At 32.7% G+C, this 19,897-nt stretch overlaps 2 protein-coding genes across 2 annotated transcripts; both read left to right on the forward strand.

Annotated features, from left to right (window-relative positions):
• Positions 1-1,070: 1,070 nt before the first annotated feature.
• On the forward strand, positions 1,071-4,753 carry LOC127723341 (toll-like receptor 4). The gene has a single exon (XM_052229921.1). The coding sequence runs from the start codon at positions 1,412-1,414 to the stop codon at positions 3,902-3,904; it is 2,493 nt and encodes an 830-aa protein (XP_052085881.1). The 5' UTR covers positions 1,071-1,411; the 3' UTR covers positions 3,905-4,753.
• A 7,477-nt stretch (positions 4,754-12,230) lies between these two features.
• On the forward strand, positions 12,231-15,335 carry LOC127723348 (toll-like receptor 4). Its single transcript, XM_052229927.1, has one exon. It carries the CDS (start codon positions 12,273-12,275, stop codon positions 13,875-13,877), a length of 1,605 nt encoding a protein of 534 aa, XP_052085887.1. The 5' UTR covers positions 12,231-12,272; the 3' UTR covers positions 13,878-15,335.
• The last annotated feature ends 4,562 nt before the right edge of the window (positions 15,336-19,897 follow it).

Consider the following 19,897-nt stretch of genomic DNA (forward strand, 5'->3'; position numbering starts at 1 on the left):
AAAGCAAGCCTTGTGATTTCATCAAAATTTAAAATATTCTAAGGTGATGTGTACTCTATATTTCAAACACTGAAATGAATAAAATTAGTCATTTTACCTGCTAAAAGAAAAAAAATGCTAGTCCCCATATTTTATAAAACAGATATTTCGGATTTGATCATTGTATTAACTTCATACAATGCAAGAAAATGTTGGTCAATTCTTTTATAGCAGCAGTATCTACAGTTTCCCAGGAAAAATGATTCCTATTTTTTTTTCATGAATATAGTGCAATTTGTCTATAAAATATCAATGAAATATTTTATAGTATTACTAACCAAAATCTTTCAATCATCTTAGTACCTTAAATTGGATCACTATATATTTTTGTTTTTTTTTCATTACGCAACTTAATTTCTATTGTCTTATAAAGATTTCTATATTTCCAACTGTCATGTGGAAGAATAACTCAAAAAAGAAAATACGTATAGTAACCATGTCAATTACTTCTTTTCAAGTTTTGATTTAACGTTAAAAGTTACATCCTATTTGCAGAAAATGCATAATATATTTGTATTTAAGTATATTTAAGAGCACACTTATCAGGCTAAAGATGTCTGTATCTAAATTAAACAAATTTATGAATATAGTGCATTTTGTATATAAAATATCCATGAAATATACAATGGTATAACAAACCAAATGTTTCAATCATCTAAGTACCTTAAATTGGATCACTAAACATTTTTGTTTTTTTCATTACGCAACTTAATTTCTATTGTCTTATAAAGATATTTATATTTCAAACTGTCATGTGGAAGAAAAACTCAAAATAGCAAATACGTATAGTAACCATGTCAATTACTTCTTTTCAACTATTGATTCACGTTAATTACATATATATGTTATATCCTATTTGCAGAAAGTGCACAATGTATTGGTATTTAAATAGATTTAAGAGCACACTTATCAGACTAAAGACGTATGTATCTAAATTTAACAAAACTATTTTTTTGTCTGTAAATGCGGAAATTTTTTAAATGTCCTGTTAAATATTTGAATTTCAGAATCAGTGTACAATTTATCATCTTTACAGTGCAAACTTTTGTTAGAATTATTTAAAAAATGAACTTTAGAACCGTAAACATTCAAAGGAAAATATTACTCTGATCACCGAAGTAACAGGAAATTAGTTTATCCGAATAATTCAGCGCCCTCTTACGGTCGGTGTCCTCCAGAGTTAATGTAGTGATCTCGGTGAGCGGAATATAACGACTGGATTATTCGGGTTAGAAATTAGTGGGGAATTCTGAGGTTTATTGACGCAGGATATGAACTTAAGTTTAACTGTATTAACTGATTAGTTCCATTGATAGTGAGAACGAGGTGCTAAAAATTTAATTTTACATTTCTCTGCGTTATTACAGCTACAATGAAAGTTCTAAGGATAGTCTACGTGGCGTCGTTATTCCTCATAAATGAAAGTCTATCTTCAAAGTGTACAACAACTAGAACCGTGAATGAGGTGTCTACGGATTGTCATGGAAGGTGTTTCCGGTATGTGCCTAGAAATATTCCTAACGATACTACATATTTAGACTTGTCTGACAATGAGTTGTCCGTTATATTTAACTTCGCGTTTTCAAGACTAAAAAATGTTTCTAGTTTGAAATTATTATCCGCTCAGATATCAGTTATCGAGTCAAAAGCGTTTTCTGGATTAGTTAAACTGATTTCTTTGGACTTACGTAATAACACTCTTGATATACATTCTCTACCGGAGAATGTTTTTGATTCGTCATCTTTTTTGAGGATTTTAGATTTATCTCAGAATAACTTCCGTCACTATCCTGAGAAAGTTTTAGAAAAATTATCAAACTTAGAGAGATTATCAATCAATGGTATTAATGACCAAAACTTTGGAAACGGATTTCGTTCTCTACGTAAATTAACATATCTTAATTTTGAACCTTGTATGATTACTAGAATCGGCAACAACACATTTAATGTTTTTAAGAATTTACAACTGAAGGAACTGATTTTTCATTGTAAGATAAGGTACGTGGAACCAGGTGCTCTCAACCCATTTCAGTCGATAGAAAGTCTTGATATTTCAAACAACTATAATGTCCGAGTATCTTATCTGCTTGAATTACTGAACGGTTTAATGGACACAAATATAACATCAATAAACTTAAGCAATAGTTTCAGAGCTGTCGCATCCGCTGACGTTTTGTTGGCATCACAGTTTTCAATGATTGGAGCAGTCTGCGTGAAAGAAGTCGACTTGAGTCGTAACCGTATAGTATCGATTCAGTCAGGAGGAATAAATTTAATGAAACATAAACATTGCTTAGAAAAACTTATTCTCAAAGAGAATAGTATATTGGGTGACCGTAGTATTGTTATAGAATTGGTTCAACTGGTAAACTTACGTTGGTTAGATATATCGAATCAGGCAAGGTTACACGTCAAAACGAAAGTTAACAAAAACAAAAACTGTGTACGTCGTCTAGATATGACAGATACAAAATATTCCTCTGACAGATTAACGTTTGCCTTCCAACTGCCACGTAATATGCAATATATAGATGCATCGTATTGTGGCGGAAGAAATACTGGTCTATATAATATAAATTTCACAAATGCTGGTAAAGTTAATTTCTTAAATCTAGCTGGTAATAAATTCAAAGATTGTCTTGGACATTTTCATGGACTGTCACATTTACAAACACTTGACATATCGGATTTTAATTGTAGTGAGCTTGATTTTAAGATGATCAGTTTCATGCCATGTCTGGAAACACTAATTAGCAGAAGAACACATTTAAATGTAGGATTGCAAAATGATGTAAATGGTGAATTTTTAAAACAATTATTTGGGCTGAAACATATTGACTTCTCAGACAATGGGTTTGTTACATTCAATCAAAACATGTTTGTATCGCAGTACCGTTCACTCATTTCATTAGATTTATCAAAAAATAAATTTTCCAAATTCCCAATTCAAATCAGCAAATTTTCAACTTTGATGAAATTAAGTCTGATGCAAAATCGGATTGCTTATCTACAGAAATCTGATATGAATAAACTGAAGAACTACATACGTGATAATAATATTAAAATTGAACTTCTTTTGAATGACAACAATTTCGTTTGCAATTGTGATTCGATTGATTTTGTGAGATGGCTCCAGGAAACAAAAGTGACACTAGATAAAAACCGCAACTACTCGTGTGTGTATATTGACAACAGCCATAAGACCACAGTTTATGCATACAAACATCTTGACTTCATTGAAAGTAAATGTCTCAGTAAGATATGGCTTACAATAACAATAATTCTTGTGGTGTTTTTTCTTTTCATTTTCACAGCAAGTGTTATAGCATACAAATATAGAATAACACTACATTTTTGGTACCTTCATATCCGCCGGAAGTACCGCCATTACACAGCACTGGAAGGAGATTCTATAGAGTACAAGTATAATGCATTCGTTGCTTATTGTAATGAAGATGCAGAATGGGTTTGTGGGTCTCTAGTTAATTTTTTGGAAAAGACAAATGGTTTGGCGTTATGTTTACACGATAGAGATTTTGCAGCTGGGAAGCTTATTATGGATAATATCATAGACGCCATTTTTGAAAGCAAAAAAGTAGTTCTTGTTATCAGTGAAGAATTCTTGAAAAGTTCATGGTGCGAGTTCGAACTTGATATGGCGAGAATGAAAATGTTTCAAGACAACAGAGATATGTTGGTCGTTGTCCTGTTGGACAAACTTTCTACGTCACGAATGCCAATTTCCCTACAGAGAATTTGGAACAAAGTAACATGTTTAGAAGTTGACGAAACAATCTGTACAAATCAAAATGGCAATTTTGAACATTTATTCTGGAAAAGATTATATGAAGCAGTCGTGATGTAAATGGATATTTAAAAGTTAATCAATTATACTTATTAAAAACAAAAAAAACAACACTTGACATGTATTGCATTCCAAAAGCAATCTATAGACAAGTATCTATAAAACATATAAAGTTCTAAATCACACTTAAACATTGTCGATGAAGATGTATCGTCAACTTTGTGTAATTAATTCTTTGAATTTATTTGTTACAATGTATCAGTTTACAAGGAGTGAATGTAGGTCTATAACACACGGCGTTCCGGCCCTTAACATCATAAGAATATTTCATTTCCGGAATATACTTGAAACATCTTTATAAAACAAGTGAGGACACAGAGACATATTGGCAGTGGTGGAAAGATTGATACAGATGCATAAGAAATAAGTTCATGTTTAGTAAAAAAAAAATGTACTGTGGTCACGAAACAGACATACTTTTTCTGGTATGTCTTTGTCGTTAAAAATAATCAAGAGAATTTGACAACAAGAAAAACCATTATATTCAACCTACTGGATAGACATTGTCGCATAACACCTAATGATCATTTTAGTAACCTTGAGTGAATTATTATAGTACCTTCTGTACATTTCTAGGAATATCATTGGTTAAAAGCAAACAGACATGCCTAAATATAGAAAATGTCTGTAACATTTATGTATAGCGAAAAGAATAATTTTGAAGAGTTGAGTTTTTTTCTAGTATTCAAAATACATAACTTTAATTCCACCGTTCATTCTGAAGAATATCAATTTGAAAGTCTGTGTTGGGCTTGTGAGTTTTATCCCTTTAGAACATCTTTTCTTTTAACATTTGAAAAATGTTGTAGGGTTGAAGCTAGTAAAAGGCATGGTATATAAGGAGCAGAATTAGTATGATTTCTTTTTTTTTCTGTTAAACTGTTAAAAACTTATATACACAAGTATTAAAATTGTAAACGCCAGACGCACGTTTTGTCTACAAAAGACTCACCAGTGACGCTCGAATCAAAAAATATAAAAAAAATAAATAAAAGTAAGAAGTTGAAGAGCATTGAGGACCCAAAATTCCAAAAAGTTTTGCCAAATACAGCTAAGTTAATCTATTCCTGGGAAAGTAAATTCTTAGTATTTCGAAAAATACAAAGTTGCGTAAACAGTTAATTCTGGTATAATATAACTTTCATAAATGTAGTATGAAACAAATTTGGAACTTAAAGTGACAAAGCTTTAACATTTAAACTATGGAAAACTTTCGAAATATATAAAGCATGAAGTGAGGTGGCAGGTTTAGATGATCTCAAAGGAAATGAGATGTGTTAATGAAAACAGGTGTAACTAGTGGTGCTTACCTTTCCAGAGCATCTTAGTTAACCCCGGTTTTTTTATGGGGTTGGTGTTGCTCAGTCCTTAGTTTTCGATGTTGTGTTTTGTGTATTGTTTTAGTCTAGGTCAATTTTCGTTTTATGCCATGGCATATTGTTATAAAAATAAGAAGATGTGGTATGATTGCCAATGAGACAACTCTCCACAAGAGACCTAATGACACAGAAATTAACAACTATAGTTAACCATTTGGCCTTCAACAATGAGCACAACCCATACCGCATAGTCAGCTACAAAAGGCCTCGAAATGACAAATGTAAAACAATTCAAACGAGAAAATTAACGGCTTAATTTGCGTAAAAATAATGAACGAAAAACAAATATGATATACAGCAACAAACTAAAACCACTGAATTACAGGCTCCTGACTTGAGAAAGACACCTACAGAATGTAGCGGGCTTAAATTAGTTTGTTGGCGCCAAACAATCCTTTAACCTGGGACAGTGGTTAAAAGGCACAACATAAGAACAAACTATAAAACAATCAACGAAAAACAAACATGAGAAACAACAAAATACGACAACCACTCTATTACAGGCTCTTGACTTATGACAGAAACATATAGAATTTGGCGGGGTTAGACTATTTTAAAGGCGCCAACCCATCCCTAACTTGGGACATAGGAGTAACAGTACAACATTAGAACAAACTATAAAAATCAGTTGAAAGAGGTTTAACTTATCAGATGGATACAAATATAGATACATCTAAAAAAAAAAAAAAACACACACAGAAAACGTGGCAGTTTGTTTTCGAGTTATGATTTGAAAAAGAAGATGTGTTATGATTGCAAATGAGACAACTCTTCACAAGAGACCAAATGACACAGAAATTAACAACTTTAGGTTACCGTACGGCCTTCAACAATGAGCAAAGCCCATACAGCATAGTCAGCTATAAAAGGCCCCGAAATGACAAATGTAAAACAACTCAAAAGAGAAAATTAATGGCCTAATTAATGTACAAAACAAAATTGAACGAAAACAAAACAAATATGTAACACAGCAACAAACGACAACCACTGAATTACAGGCTCCTGGCTTGGGACAGGCACATAATACAGAATGTGGCGGGGTCAAACATGTTAGCGGGATCCCACTACTCCCCTTTACCTGGCACAGTTGTATAACAGTACAACATAAGAACGAACTATAAAAATCAGACGAAAGAGGTTTAACTTATCAGATGGGTACAAATATAGATACATCTAAAAAAAACACAGAGAAAACGTGGCAGTTTGATTTCGACTTATGATTTAAAAAAGAATATGTGTTATGATTGCAAATGAGACAACTCTTCACAAGAGACCAAATGACACAGACATTAACAACTTTAGGTTTCCGTACGACCTTCAACAATGCGCAAAGCCCATACAGCATAGTCAGCTATAAAAGGCCCCGAAATGACAAATGTAAAACAATTCTAACGAGAAAACTAACGGCCTAATTAATGTACAAAAAAAATGAACGAAAACAAAACACTTATGTAACACAGCAACAAACGACAACCACTGAATTACAGGTTTCTGACATGGGACAGGCACATAATACAGAATGTGGCGGGGTTAAACATGTCAGCGGGATCCCACTACTCCCCTTACCTGGCACAGTGGTGTAACAGTACAACATAAGAACGAACTATAAAAATCAGTTGAAAAAGGTTTAACTCATCAGATGGATACAAATAGAACTACATCTAACAAAAACACAGAGTGGACGTGGCTGGGTATTTGTACATCCAAACAACAAAAAGACACTAAGTACAGATCTAAGAGTACTCGCAGTTACTGACAGCCTGTTCAAAGCCAATAACAACTGATAAAAAGAATCATGCATCTAAAACTAAATGACATTGATTATCTCTTTGGTATCTTTTGCTTCTTCTATGCTAATACAACTGTATTCCAAAATACTATTGCCTTACCACATGTATTTGATATGAGACGATTACAAATGATTTACATAGAAGTAATAAACAAATATCTTATCTTTTCTCTTGTTTTAAAAAGAGCAATAATTTAAATAAAACAGGAAAAGTGTCATCTTCTCAAATTTTCTAGATACAGTAACACCTTTAGAAGACGTTTTGTAGTTATGGATTTTGAAAAATATCTTAATCGCGTCTATTTTTCTATCATGAAATTGATACCTTACCACTGCTTTTGTACAGCTATATGAATTGCTGTATTATCTTGTCTTTTTCTGGTTTAACAGCCAAAATCTGAACTGTATGCCGATAAATGAGAAGCATCTTAAGAAGGAAGCAAGAAAGTAAATCATTTATTATAGTGACATGTGTAGCATAAATAATATAACATAATGATAATACATCAGTTATTTTAAATTACACCCGGCCCGTTGTACCTATAAGTCACTTTACACTTAATGTTCATATTTTCAATACCAATGTCAAATTGCTACTTGTAAAGAAGTTCCTTCCTTTTGCAGAAAAATAAATTTACATATTTGGCGGTTTGTCTTTGACGAAGTGTCATCAAATTAGCAAATGTTCTACTGTCAATAAAATTACTATTAATGTTCACTGATTCAAAATACAAGTGACTTAAATTATTGTAAGCTTTACAGTACAGTAAGAAATGTTTTTCATCTTCGAAAGATCCGTCGTTGCATAAATTGCAGAAATGTTCATCAGGAGCCTCATTTCTAAATCGCCCAGTTTCAATACGCAAAAGTAGTATATTACAGCGAAATACAGTTCAGTCTCGTACTTTCGTATCAATTCGTTGGATACCAATTTTCGTTGATTTCATTTCGTGGGTACAGGGGAATCACGAATTTAAATGTTCAACGAATTATAAATTTTCAAACGAAATGTATGCAGACTTTGCACGATTTAAGATTAAACATACTCTGGCTTAATTTATTTTTGTGGATATCAATTTTCGTGGATTGAGGAAAACTTGCATTTTCGTGGATATTTTATTCCACGAAAATGCAAATTTTCCTCAAATCCACGAAAATTGGTATTCACGAAAATAAATGAATCCACAGTATGTTCAATCATAATGTAAGTCCTTAATTTTGGGAGAGTAGTGATTTAACAGTCCAATCGTTTTCACAGTATTCCATAATTATCATTTTAAATAATTCAATGTTGCATACATTTACATTTTCCTAGCAACTGTCCATGTCCATTATGTGAAAAAATGTCCTTCATCTGAGAACTCCTATGTCTCGATTTATTATAGTTCCAAAGAAATACATTTTTCGTAAGTCTATCATTGTCTATTTTCACAAGGTGGTTCCGTCTTCTTACCATACAATTCCATCGTCCGAAAGTGGGCTGTTACCATCCTAGTTCACTGTTCAGATAAACAACTGGTACAAATCTGTGTAATCCCAAAAAGTATCTAATAGCTTCAATGGAGTGGTATGTTTTATACCCCAAAACACCTGCACAATAGTCAATGACTGGTACGACATACGACTCGAAAAGGGTTTTAAATGCAACATCCTTAAAATTGTAAATTTTTGAAGTCATCCCTCGTAGTGCCCGTTCTCCAGCTTTACCTAATGTTTCGGTGGCAACACTAAAATCCATTTTATCATGGAAAATAACGCCAAGATATTTGTATTGACTTACATACTGTAAACAATTTGGTCCAATCTTGAAATCAAAGGTGCTTTGTGGCTCACGCTGTTTTCTAAAATGTATGACATTTGTTTTTCAACAATTAACACTAAGTCTCCAGCGTTGACACCAACTGTACAACACATCTAAGCAACGCTGCATAGAATTTTCGGTCTCTGTTAGAATAACAATGTCGTCTGCATATAGAGAAAACTGATTTTTTCGTTATCACAAGGTATTTCCAGTCTCTAGATCTTTAATTTCAGTAGCTAAATTGTTGACAAGGAGCAAAAAAAGTAGGCGATAAATTATCCCCTTGGTGTACACCATTTGAACACTGGAACCAATTTGTACTATGATCATTTATGTAGACACATCATTCTGTGTCAATTTATAAGCTAGAAATAGCATTATACATGTTTCCGTCAATTCAATTTAATTGTAGTTTGTATTGTAGTACATCCCTATCTTCATAATGGAAGGCTTTTTGCAGATCCTCAAAGGTAGCAAATGTTGATTTCCTGTCCTGAATTAGGCAATTCAAACTGCATTATCTCGTATTTTCTGGGTTAATTGCCAAAATCTGAACATTTTGGGGGCCTTTTATAGCTAACTATGCGGTATGGGTTTTGTTCATTGTTGAAGACTGTACGGTGACCTATAGTTGTTAACTTCTATGTCATTTGGTCTCTGGTTGAGATTTGGCAGTTATACCACATCTTCTTATATTTTTGCTGATAAATGAAAAGCCTTCTATGTAAGTACATATATTGTATATTGACAAGTGGTACACCTAAACTGTCCTAATAACAAATTTCAACATGTTATCTAGGCAAACGTTTCAAATTCAATTAAATAGTTATCACTGGAGGATAAGGACCCGGATCCCGCTTATTGTTTTGTCAGAATCCCGTATCCTGCAATAATAGCGCTTGTAATTTCAAGTGTCGCCCGACTTCGTTTCCCGTTTTCACGCAAAATAATTTCACTCTCATGTGTCACGCTTAGATCCCACATTAGACCAAACCTAAACCGCCCAAATCACAAACTTTAACAAATAGTTTGATGTAGAATTCTAAACCGCTGAATTCAACATACATAGGTCTTGCCTGCATGACTTCATTGAGGCAAGATAAATACTTTCAACTGACCTACTTTGTATAGGAAGACCTGCATGACTTCATTGAGGCAATATACATACTGTGAACTGACCTACTTTATACAGGTTATCCTTGTGTCCCATATCAGGCCGAAAGGTTGATGAAAAGTGTTTCAATTTTGATAGACTAAATTGAGAATGGCAACGGGGAATGTGTCAAAGATATAACAACCCGACCAAAGAGCAGAAAGCAGTCAAAGGCCATCAATGGGTCTTCAGCACAGCGAGAAAATCCCGCATCCGGAGGTTGGATTCAACATCAAACAATGTAAGATGAACTTAAATATGAGAAACTTCGAAACTATGTAAGATTGAGATGTGTCCACTCGTCAGGTATTAGCTGTGACATTTATACATTAAACAAGTTTAAAAGGTGAAATACGACAAACATCTATAGATTTATAAATGAAAAGCAATCCTTGTGATTTCATCAAAATTTAAAATATTCTAAGGTGATGTGTACTCTATATTTCAAACACTGAAATGAATAAAATTAGTCATTTTACCTGCTAAAAGAAAAAAAATGCTAGTCCCCATATTTTATAAAACAGATATTTCGGATTTGATCATTGTATTAACTTCATACAATGCAAGAAAATGTTGGTCAATTCTTTTATAGCAGCAGTATCTACAGTTTCCCAGGAAAAATGATTCCTATTTATTTTCATGAATATAGTGCATTTTGTATATAAAATATCAATGAAATATTTTATAGTATTACTAACCAAAATCTTTCAATCATCTTAGTACCTTAAATTGGATCACTATATATTTTTGTTTTTTTTTTCATTACGCAACTTAATTTCTATTGTCTTATAAAGATATCTATATTTCCAACTGTCATGTGGAAGAATAACTCAAAAAAGAAAATACGTATAGTAACCATGTCAATTACTTCTTTTCAAGTTTTGATTTACGTTAACTACATATAAAAGTTACATCCTATTTGCAGAAAATGCATAATATATTTGTATTTAAGTATATTTAAGAGCACACTAATCAGGCTAAAGATGTCTGTATCTAAATTTAACAAATTTATTTCCTAATCTGTAAATGGGGAAATTTTTTAAATGTCCTGATAAATGTTGGAATTTCAGAATCAATGTACAATTCACCATCTTTACAGTGCAAACTATTGTTCAAATTATTAAAAAAAGGAACTATTAAGCCGTAAATGTTCAAAGGAAAATTATACCCTGATCAGGAAATTAGTTAACTCGAATAATTGAGCACCCTCTGACGTTCGGTGTCCTCCAGAGTTAATGTAGTGATCTCGGTGAGCGGAATATAACGACTGGATTATTCGGGTTAGAAATTAGTGGGAAATTCCGAGGTTTATTGACGCAGGATATGAACATAAGTTTAACTGTGTTATCAGATTAGTTACATTTATAGTGAGAACAAGGTGCTAAAAATTTAATTTTACATTTCTCTGCGTTATTACAGCTACAATGAAAGTTTTAAGGATAGTCTACGTGGCGTCGTTATTCCTCATAAATGAAAGTCTACCTTCAAAGTGTACAACAACTAGAACCGTGAATGACGTGTCTACGGATTGTCATGGAAGGGGTTTCCGGTATGTGCCCAGAAATATTCCTAACGATACTACATATTTAGACTTGTCTGACAATAAGTTGTACGTTATATTTAACTTCGCGTTTTCAAGACTAAAAAATGTTTCTAGTTTGAAATTATTATCCGCTCAGATATCAGTTATCGAGTCAAAAGCGTTTTCTGGATTAGTTAAACTGATTTCATTGGACTTATGTAATAACACTCTTGATATACATTCTCTACCGGAGAATGTTTTTGATTCGTCATCCTTTTTGAGGATTTTAGATTTATCTCAGAATAACTTCCGTCACTATCCTGAGAAAGTTTTAGAAAAACTATCAAACTTAGAGAGATTATCAATCAATGGTATTAATGACCAAAACTTTGGAAACGGATTTCGTTCTCTACGTAAATTAACATATCTTAATTTTAAACCTTGTATGATTACTAGAATAGGCAACAACACATTTGATGTTTTTAAGAATTTACAATTGAAGGAACTGATTTTTCATTGTAAAATAAGGTACGTGGAACCTGGCGCTCTCAACCCATTGCAGTCGATAGAAAGTCTCGATATTTCAAACAATTATAATGTCCGGGTATCTTCTCTGCTTGAATTACTGAACGGTCTTATGGACAGAAATATAACATCAATAAACTAAAGCAATAGTTTCAGAGCTGTCGCATCCGCTGACGTTTTGTTGACATCACAGTTTTCAATGATTGGAGCAGTCTGCGTGAAAGAGGTCGACTTGAGTCGTAACCGTATAATATCGATACAGTCAGGAGGAATAAATTTAATGAAACATAAAAATTGCTTAGAAAAACTTATTCTCAAAGAAAATAGTATATGGGGTGACCGTAGTATTGTTATAGAATTGGTTCAATTGGTAAATGTTCGTTGGTTAGATATATCGAATCAGGCAACGTTACACGTCAAAACGAAAGTTAACAAAAACAAAAACTGTGTACGTTGTCTAGATATAACAGATACAAAATATTTATCTGACAGATTAACGTTTGCCTTCCAACTACCACGTAATCTGCAATATATAGATGTATCATATTTTGGTATAAGAAATTCTGGTTTAGTTAATCTAAATTTCACAAATGCTGGTAAAGTGGATTTCTTAAATCTAGCTGGTAATAAGTTCAAAGATTGTCTTGGACATTTTCATGGACTGTCACATTTACAAACACTTGACATCTCGGATTTTAATTGTAGTGAGCTTGATCTAAAAATAATCAGTTTTATGCCATATTTGAAAACATTGATTAGCAGAAGAACACATTTAAATGTCGGATTGCAAAATGATGTAAATGGTGAATTTTTAAAACAATTATTTGACGTGAAACATATTGACTTCTCAGACAATGGGTTTGTTACATTCAATCAAAACATGTTTGTATCGCAGTACCGTTCACTCATTTCATTAGATTTATCAAAAAACAAATTTTCCAAATTCCCAATTCAAATCAGCAAATTTTCAACTTTGATGAAATTAAGTCTCGTGCAAAATCGGATTGCTTATCTACAGAAATCTGATATGAATCAACTGGAGAACTACATACGTGAGCATAATATTAAATTTGAGCTTCTTTTGAATGACAATCATTTCGTTTGCAATTGTGACTCGATCGATTTTGTGATATGGCTCCAAGAAACAAAAGTGACACTAGATAAAAACCGCAACTACTCGTGTGTGTATATTGATAACAGCCAGAAAAATACAGTTTATGCATACAAACATCTTGAATTCATTGAGAGTAAATGCCCCAGTAAGATATGGCTTACCATAACAATAATTGGTGTGGTGGTTTTTCTTTTCATTTTCACAGCAAGTGTCATAGCATACAAATATAGAATAACTCTACATTTTTGGTACCTTCATATCCGCCGGAAGTACCGCCATTATACAGCACTAGAAGGAGGTTCTAAAGAGTACAAGTATAATGCATTCGTTGCCTATTATAATGAAGATGAAGAATGGGTTTGTGGGTCTCTCGTTAATTATTTGGAAAAGAAAAATGGTTTGGCATTATGTTTACACGATAGAGATTTTGCAGCTGGGAAGCTTATTATGGATAATATCATAGACGCCATTTTTGAAAGCAAAAAAGTAGTTCTTGTTATCAGTGAAGAATTCTTGAAAAGTTCATGGTGCGAGTTCGAACTTGATATGGCGAGAATGAAAATGTTTCAAGACAACAGAGATATGTTGGTCGTTGTCCTGTTGGACAAACTTTCTACGTCACAAATGCCTATTTCCTTACAGAGAATTTGGAACAAAGTGACATGTTTAGAAGTTGACGAAACAATCTGAACAAATCAAAATGGCAATTTTGAACATTTATTCTGGAAAAGACTATATGAAGCAGTCGTGATGTAAATGGAAATTTAAACGTTGATCAATTCTACTTATTATACGAATAAAAAGCACCACTTGAGATGTATTGCATTCCAAAAGCAATCTTTGGACAAGTGTCTATAAAACATTTAAAGCTCTTAATCACACTGAAACATTGTCGATGAAGAAGTATCGTCAACTTTCTGTAATTATTTCTTTAAATTTATTTGTTACAATGTAGACATGCATCAGTTTACAAGTAGTAAATGTAGGTCTATGACACACGGCGTTCCGTTCCTTAACATCATGTGAATATTTCATTTCCGGAATTTACTTGAAACATCTATATAAAACAAGTGAGGACACAGATACATATTGTCAGTGGTGCAAAGATGGATATAGATGCATAAAAAATAAGTTCATGTTTAGTAAAAGAAAATGTACTGTGGTCATGAAACAGACATACTTTTTCTAGTATGTTTTTGTCGTTATAAATAACCAAGGGAATTTGACAACAGGCAAAGCCTTTATATTCAACCTACTGGATAGGCATTGTCGCATAACACCTCATGTTCCTTTTAGTTGGAAAGCAAAATAAAAACCTTTAGTGAATTATTATCTAACCTCCTTTACATTTCTAGGAATATCATTGGCTCAAAGCGAACAGACATACCTAAATTTAGACAATGCCTGTAACATATATAGTGAAAAGAATAATTTTGAAGAGTTGAGTTTTTTCTAGTGTTAAAAATACATAAGTTTCATTCAACAGTTCATCCTGAAGAATATCAATTTGAAAGTCTGTTTTGGTCTTGTGAGTTTTATCCCTTTAGAACATCTTTTCTTGTAACATTTGAGAAATGTTGAAGAGTTGGAGCTAGTAAAAGGCATACTTTGTAAGGAGCAGAATTAGTATAATTTCTTTTTTTCTATATGTTAACAACATACTCATCATATATACCAGGATTAAAATTGCGTACGCCAGACACACGTTTCGTCTGCAAAAGACTCACCAGTGACGCTCGAATCAAAAAAATAAAACGACCAAATAAAGTACGACGTTAAAGAGCATTGAGGACCAAAAATTGCGAAAGGTTTAGCCAAATACATTTAAGGTTGTTTATTCCTTGGGTAGAAAATCCTTAGTATTTCGAAAAAAACAAGGTTGTGTATACAATTAATTCTGGTCTTATATTACTTTAATATACGTATTTTAAAACAAATGTGGAACATAAAAAGACAATGCTTTAACATTTAAACTATGGAAAACTTTTAAAATATATAAACCATGAAGTAAGGTGTCTGGTTTAAATTATCTCCAAGGAAATGAGATGTGTTAATGACAACGGGTGCAACTAGGGGAGCAGGATCTGCTTACCCTTCCGGAGCACCTTAGATAACCCCCGATTTTTTTGGGGGTTTCATGTTGCTCAGTCCTTAGTTTTCTATGTTGTGTTTTGTGTATTGTTGTTCGTCTTTTCGTTGTTTTTCGTTTTTTGCCATTGCATTGTCCGTTTGTTTTCGACTTATGAGTTTGATTATCCCTTTGGCATCTTTTGCTTCTTCTATGCTAATACAACTGTATATCGAAATACTATTGTCTTACCACATATATTAGATATGAGACGTTAACATCTGATTCACATAAAAGAAATAAATAATTTTTTTATCTTTACTCTTGTTCAAAAAGAGAAATTAGTTTTGATAAAACAGGAAAAGTGTCATCTTCTCAAATTTTCCAGATTCAGTAACACTTTTAGAAAATGTTTTGTAGTTTTGGATTTGAAATGAAATCTTAATTGCGTCTATTTTTCTGTCATCAAATCTATATCTTTTCTCTATTTTTTTCACTATTTTCACATTGCCCAACCAATTGTGGAAAAAAAATGTTCTCCTCACTAGTGAAATAACTGTTCTCGGCAAATGATTGGTCGAAATTTAATTATTGTCAAATGTTCGTGGTTTCTTCTGAATTTCCTAGTGTGACGTCATGAAAAAAGGCGACCAATCCTGATGACGTCAGATATAAAGAAAACAACTTTCTGCAAATCTTTTAAAAGGAAGGATAAAAATAATTAGAGAAACAGATTCCACCACTATAACTCGTGTATTACGATATTTCTCCTCTCTCAACAGTTAAATTTTAATTATTTGAAAAAGTCGGCTAGCCTCGCGCTTTAAATCAGAGTGATTTTTATCAAAATTCAAAATCTTTAAGAGTGATGTGTACTCTTTATATTTCAAATACTGAAATGAACAAAAGTAGTCATTATACGTGCTGAAAAAAGCTAGTCCCTACATTTAATAAAACAGATATTTCTGATTTGATCATTGTACTAACTTCATACAATGCAATAAAAGAAACCTAAATTTCATTAATTTGTAATTTATTTTAAATGTTGGTCAATTGTTTTAAAGAAGCAGAATCTACAGTTTTCCAGAAAAAAATGATTGCTAATTTGTTTTCAAGAATATGGTGTATTTTGTATATGAAATATCAATGAAATATATTTTTGTATTACTAACCAAAATGTTTCAACCATCGTACCTTAATGTGTATCATTATGTAGTATGGCATGGTATTGGTTGCAAAAATTAAATATTTTTCATTTATATGCAATATTTTTAATTTAACTGGTATATTTCTTCATTTAAATGCAATATTGTTTATTTGAATGGTATATTTTTTCATTTAAATGCAATATTTTTTATTCAAATTGTATAATTTGTCATTCAAATGCAATATTTTTTTTTTAATGGTATATTTTTTTCATTTAAATGCAGTATTTTTTTTATTCAAATGGTATAATTTGTCATTCAAATGCAGTATTTTTTATTCAATTGGTATAGTAGTTTTTTTATTGATATGCAATAATTGCATTATGGGAAATTTTTTGACGTCACAAGGTCAAATTTGCAACAACGTTTGTGATTGGTCGGTAATTGTTTGGATTTCTCCCCTTTCTTTCTAAACATGAGTGACCAAGAATTAAAAAAACGCGTCGGAATATCGACCCTCTAACTAAATTTGGCGTTCATGCGAGTTCGTGCACTGGCTGTTAATGCCAATAATAATTATTAATTTGACAAGTAATAATAATTAATTTGACACACAACCTGTTCATGGATAGAAAGAGATGCCTGCGTGCATGGCAAAAACGCCTCAAATGAAAACCCTTTCTGAAGAATCTCCCCTCAGTCTACACATTGAAATAAAAAAACAGCTACTTACTGTTCCCATCTCCGAATCCTTTAAATAGATTTTTTTTCAAGCCCCGCAGTAGTTCAATAATTACTATATGTCTTTGCATAAATAAGTATGCAGGGCATATTTCAAAACATATTTTTTCTTCAGGACTTTTAAATGATTTACTTTTCAATACTGCATTTGGAAAAGGGGGGGGGGGTATACAAGTTTATTTTGTGACACAGTATATAATATAATTAGATAATGATTTGTATCCAACAAATTATAGAATTGTACGTTTAGCTATTATCTAGACCCGTACAAAATGTATATGATAAGATACATTTAACAGGGGCGGATCCAGAACCTCTGTATCTAGGGGGGGCGGGGAGGGGTGGGGGTCAGATTTAGATATTTGTATAGAGATGTATATATGCGAGTATTGGCAGTAATGGTTATGGTGTGTGTGTGAGGGGAGGGGGAGGAGGGTGTTCAGATCAAAGATCGCTTCTATAATTCTATATCTTTTAGTTTTTACCATTTCACTCTTTTCTTTATCCTTTGATCTCTATTATATTTGTCCTAAACATGCGTGAAATATTTGCCACTGGATATAAGGCAACCAAAAAACAATCAACATATTCTTCATATTTCATCATTTTTTTATATGTTATCTATAGGTTTGGTCCCGCCCCTTATCTATTTTTTGCACATTATTCTCTCTATGTAAACCCAATTCCTGTCCTGATAAATGGTGACTCATGCATAGCATCATATGTGGTTATTAAAACAAGAAACATATTCATATTATAATAATTTACTGTATGCTTGGACTTATAGACAGATGTCTTTTGTCCCAGATCATGTAATAAAGTAGGTCCTATAAAAATATAATAGCATTTTAATGATGATTATATATATGTATATATATTTAACAATGCCAATTTTTTTCGAAAAAAGGGTAGGGGCAAGGCGTTTTTAAAACATATTAATAGGGCGCGTTTGTTTGTTCTTCGGTAGTGAGCCAGAAGAAGTCCATTTCTGTTTTTTTTGCATTGGGAAGATTTCTGGCTCTCTTCCATCTCTTCTTTTTGTATAGGTTGTTTAGACGGCAGAGGCACATAACAAATATGGCGTCGTTTAGTCTAAATGACATCAATAAATTTATGAATGCAGATATATTAGAATGTGAGCTGTGTTATAAACGTTTTTATGGTATGCCAGCCTTAGTAGGACATCCCTGTAGGACGATAAGCCTGATAAATATAAGAACTACACGGACAATAACAGTTAAGGGACTATTATTTGATATTCTAGGGATGGGATTTTGATTGATTGGTATTTAACGCTACTTTCAACACTATTGGGCTATACCGTGGTGGTCAGTTTAATTTATAGATGAAGGATGGGGAAGGGAAGAGAGGGCATTATTATTCATTTTAATCTGTCGCTCATCATGCCTATTTTTCAGCTCTTATACCAGGCAACCATATTCATATATGAAATCCTTCTGTCCCCCACCCAACAAATAAATAAATATCAAATGGTTTTCCTCTTATTTAACACAAGTTTAAATTGATTGATTGTTTGTTGCTAATTTTTAACGCCCAGTGACAAATATTTCATGCTTATTCAGGAAAACACGAGTTTAGAAGTCAGGTATATAATATAAAAACGAAGAGATGGGATATGATTGCTAATAAGGCAACTATCCAACGGAGTTCAAATATGAAGTGGATGTAAGCAATTATAGACAATCGTAATGCCTTTAACAATGACAAAAACCTATTACTGTAAAGTCGTCTTTAAAAAGCCCGACATGAAAAGTGTGAACAATTTAAACGAAAAACTAAAGGCCTAATTATACATAACAAAACAATTTACAAAATATCAAATATGAGTCGAGACATGAACCAACGACAACCACTAAACTAAAGGCTCCTGACCTGGGACAGGCAAATAAAGAATATGGCAGGGTTAATATAAAAACGAAGATGTGGTATGATTGCATATGAGACAACTCTCCAAATTACACAGAAATCAACAGCTATAAGTCACCGTACGACCTTCGACAATAAGCAAAGCCTACACCGCATAGTCAGCTATAAAAGGCCCCGAAATCACAAATGTAAAACAATGCAAACGAGAAAACTAACGGCCGAATTAATGTACAATAAAATGAACGAAACACAAATATGTATAACACAGCGACAAACGGCAACCACTGAATTACAGGCTTCTGACTTGGGACAAGCACATACATACAGAATGTGGCGGGGTTAAACATGTTAGCGGGATCCCAATCCTCCCTCTAACCTGGGACAGTAGTGTAACAGTACAACAACATGTTTGTGAGCACTCAACCCATCCCGAAGCTCTGACAGTGGTGTAACAGTCCAATAAAAGAAGAAACTGCACTAATCAGTTGCAATTAGATTAACTCAAAAGATCGGTAGGAGACACACAAAAAAAAACCTAATATTAAGACAATAGACACAAAGCACCGACATAAGAGTATTTGCAATTACTGGAAGTTTGTTCAAAGCTAATTACAACTAGTACTGAAATAAATCTTGTTCTCCCAGACTGAAGTATCAATCAGTACACAACGCGCGGCAAAGGATTTATTAAAAAAAGAAAACAGTATGGGAAACGTCTGGTTTACATTGTATATAGATATAAGAAGATGTGGTATGAGTGCCAAGGATACAACTTTCCATCCAAGTCATAATTTGTACATGTAAACCATTATAGGTCAAAGTACGGTCTTCAACACGTAGTCTTTGCTCACACCGAACAACAAGATATA

This window comes from Mytilus californianus, unplaced genomic scaffold, assembly GCF_021869535.1.
Source record: "Mytilus californianus isolate M0D057914Y unplaced genomic scaffold, xbMytCali1.0.p SCAF_13, whole genome shotgun sequence".
Classification (NCBI taxonomy): Eukaryota; Metazoa; Mollusca; class Bivalvia; order Mytilida; family Mytilidae; genus Mytilus; species Mytilus californianus.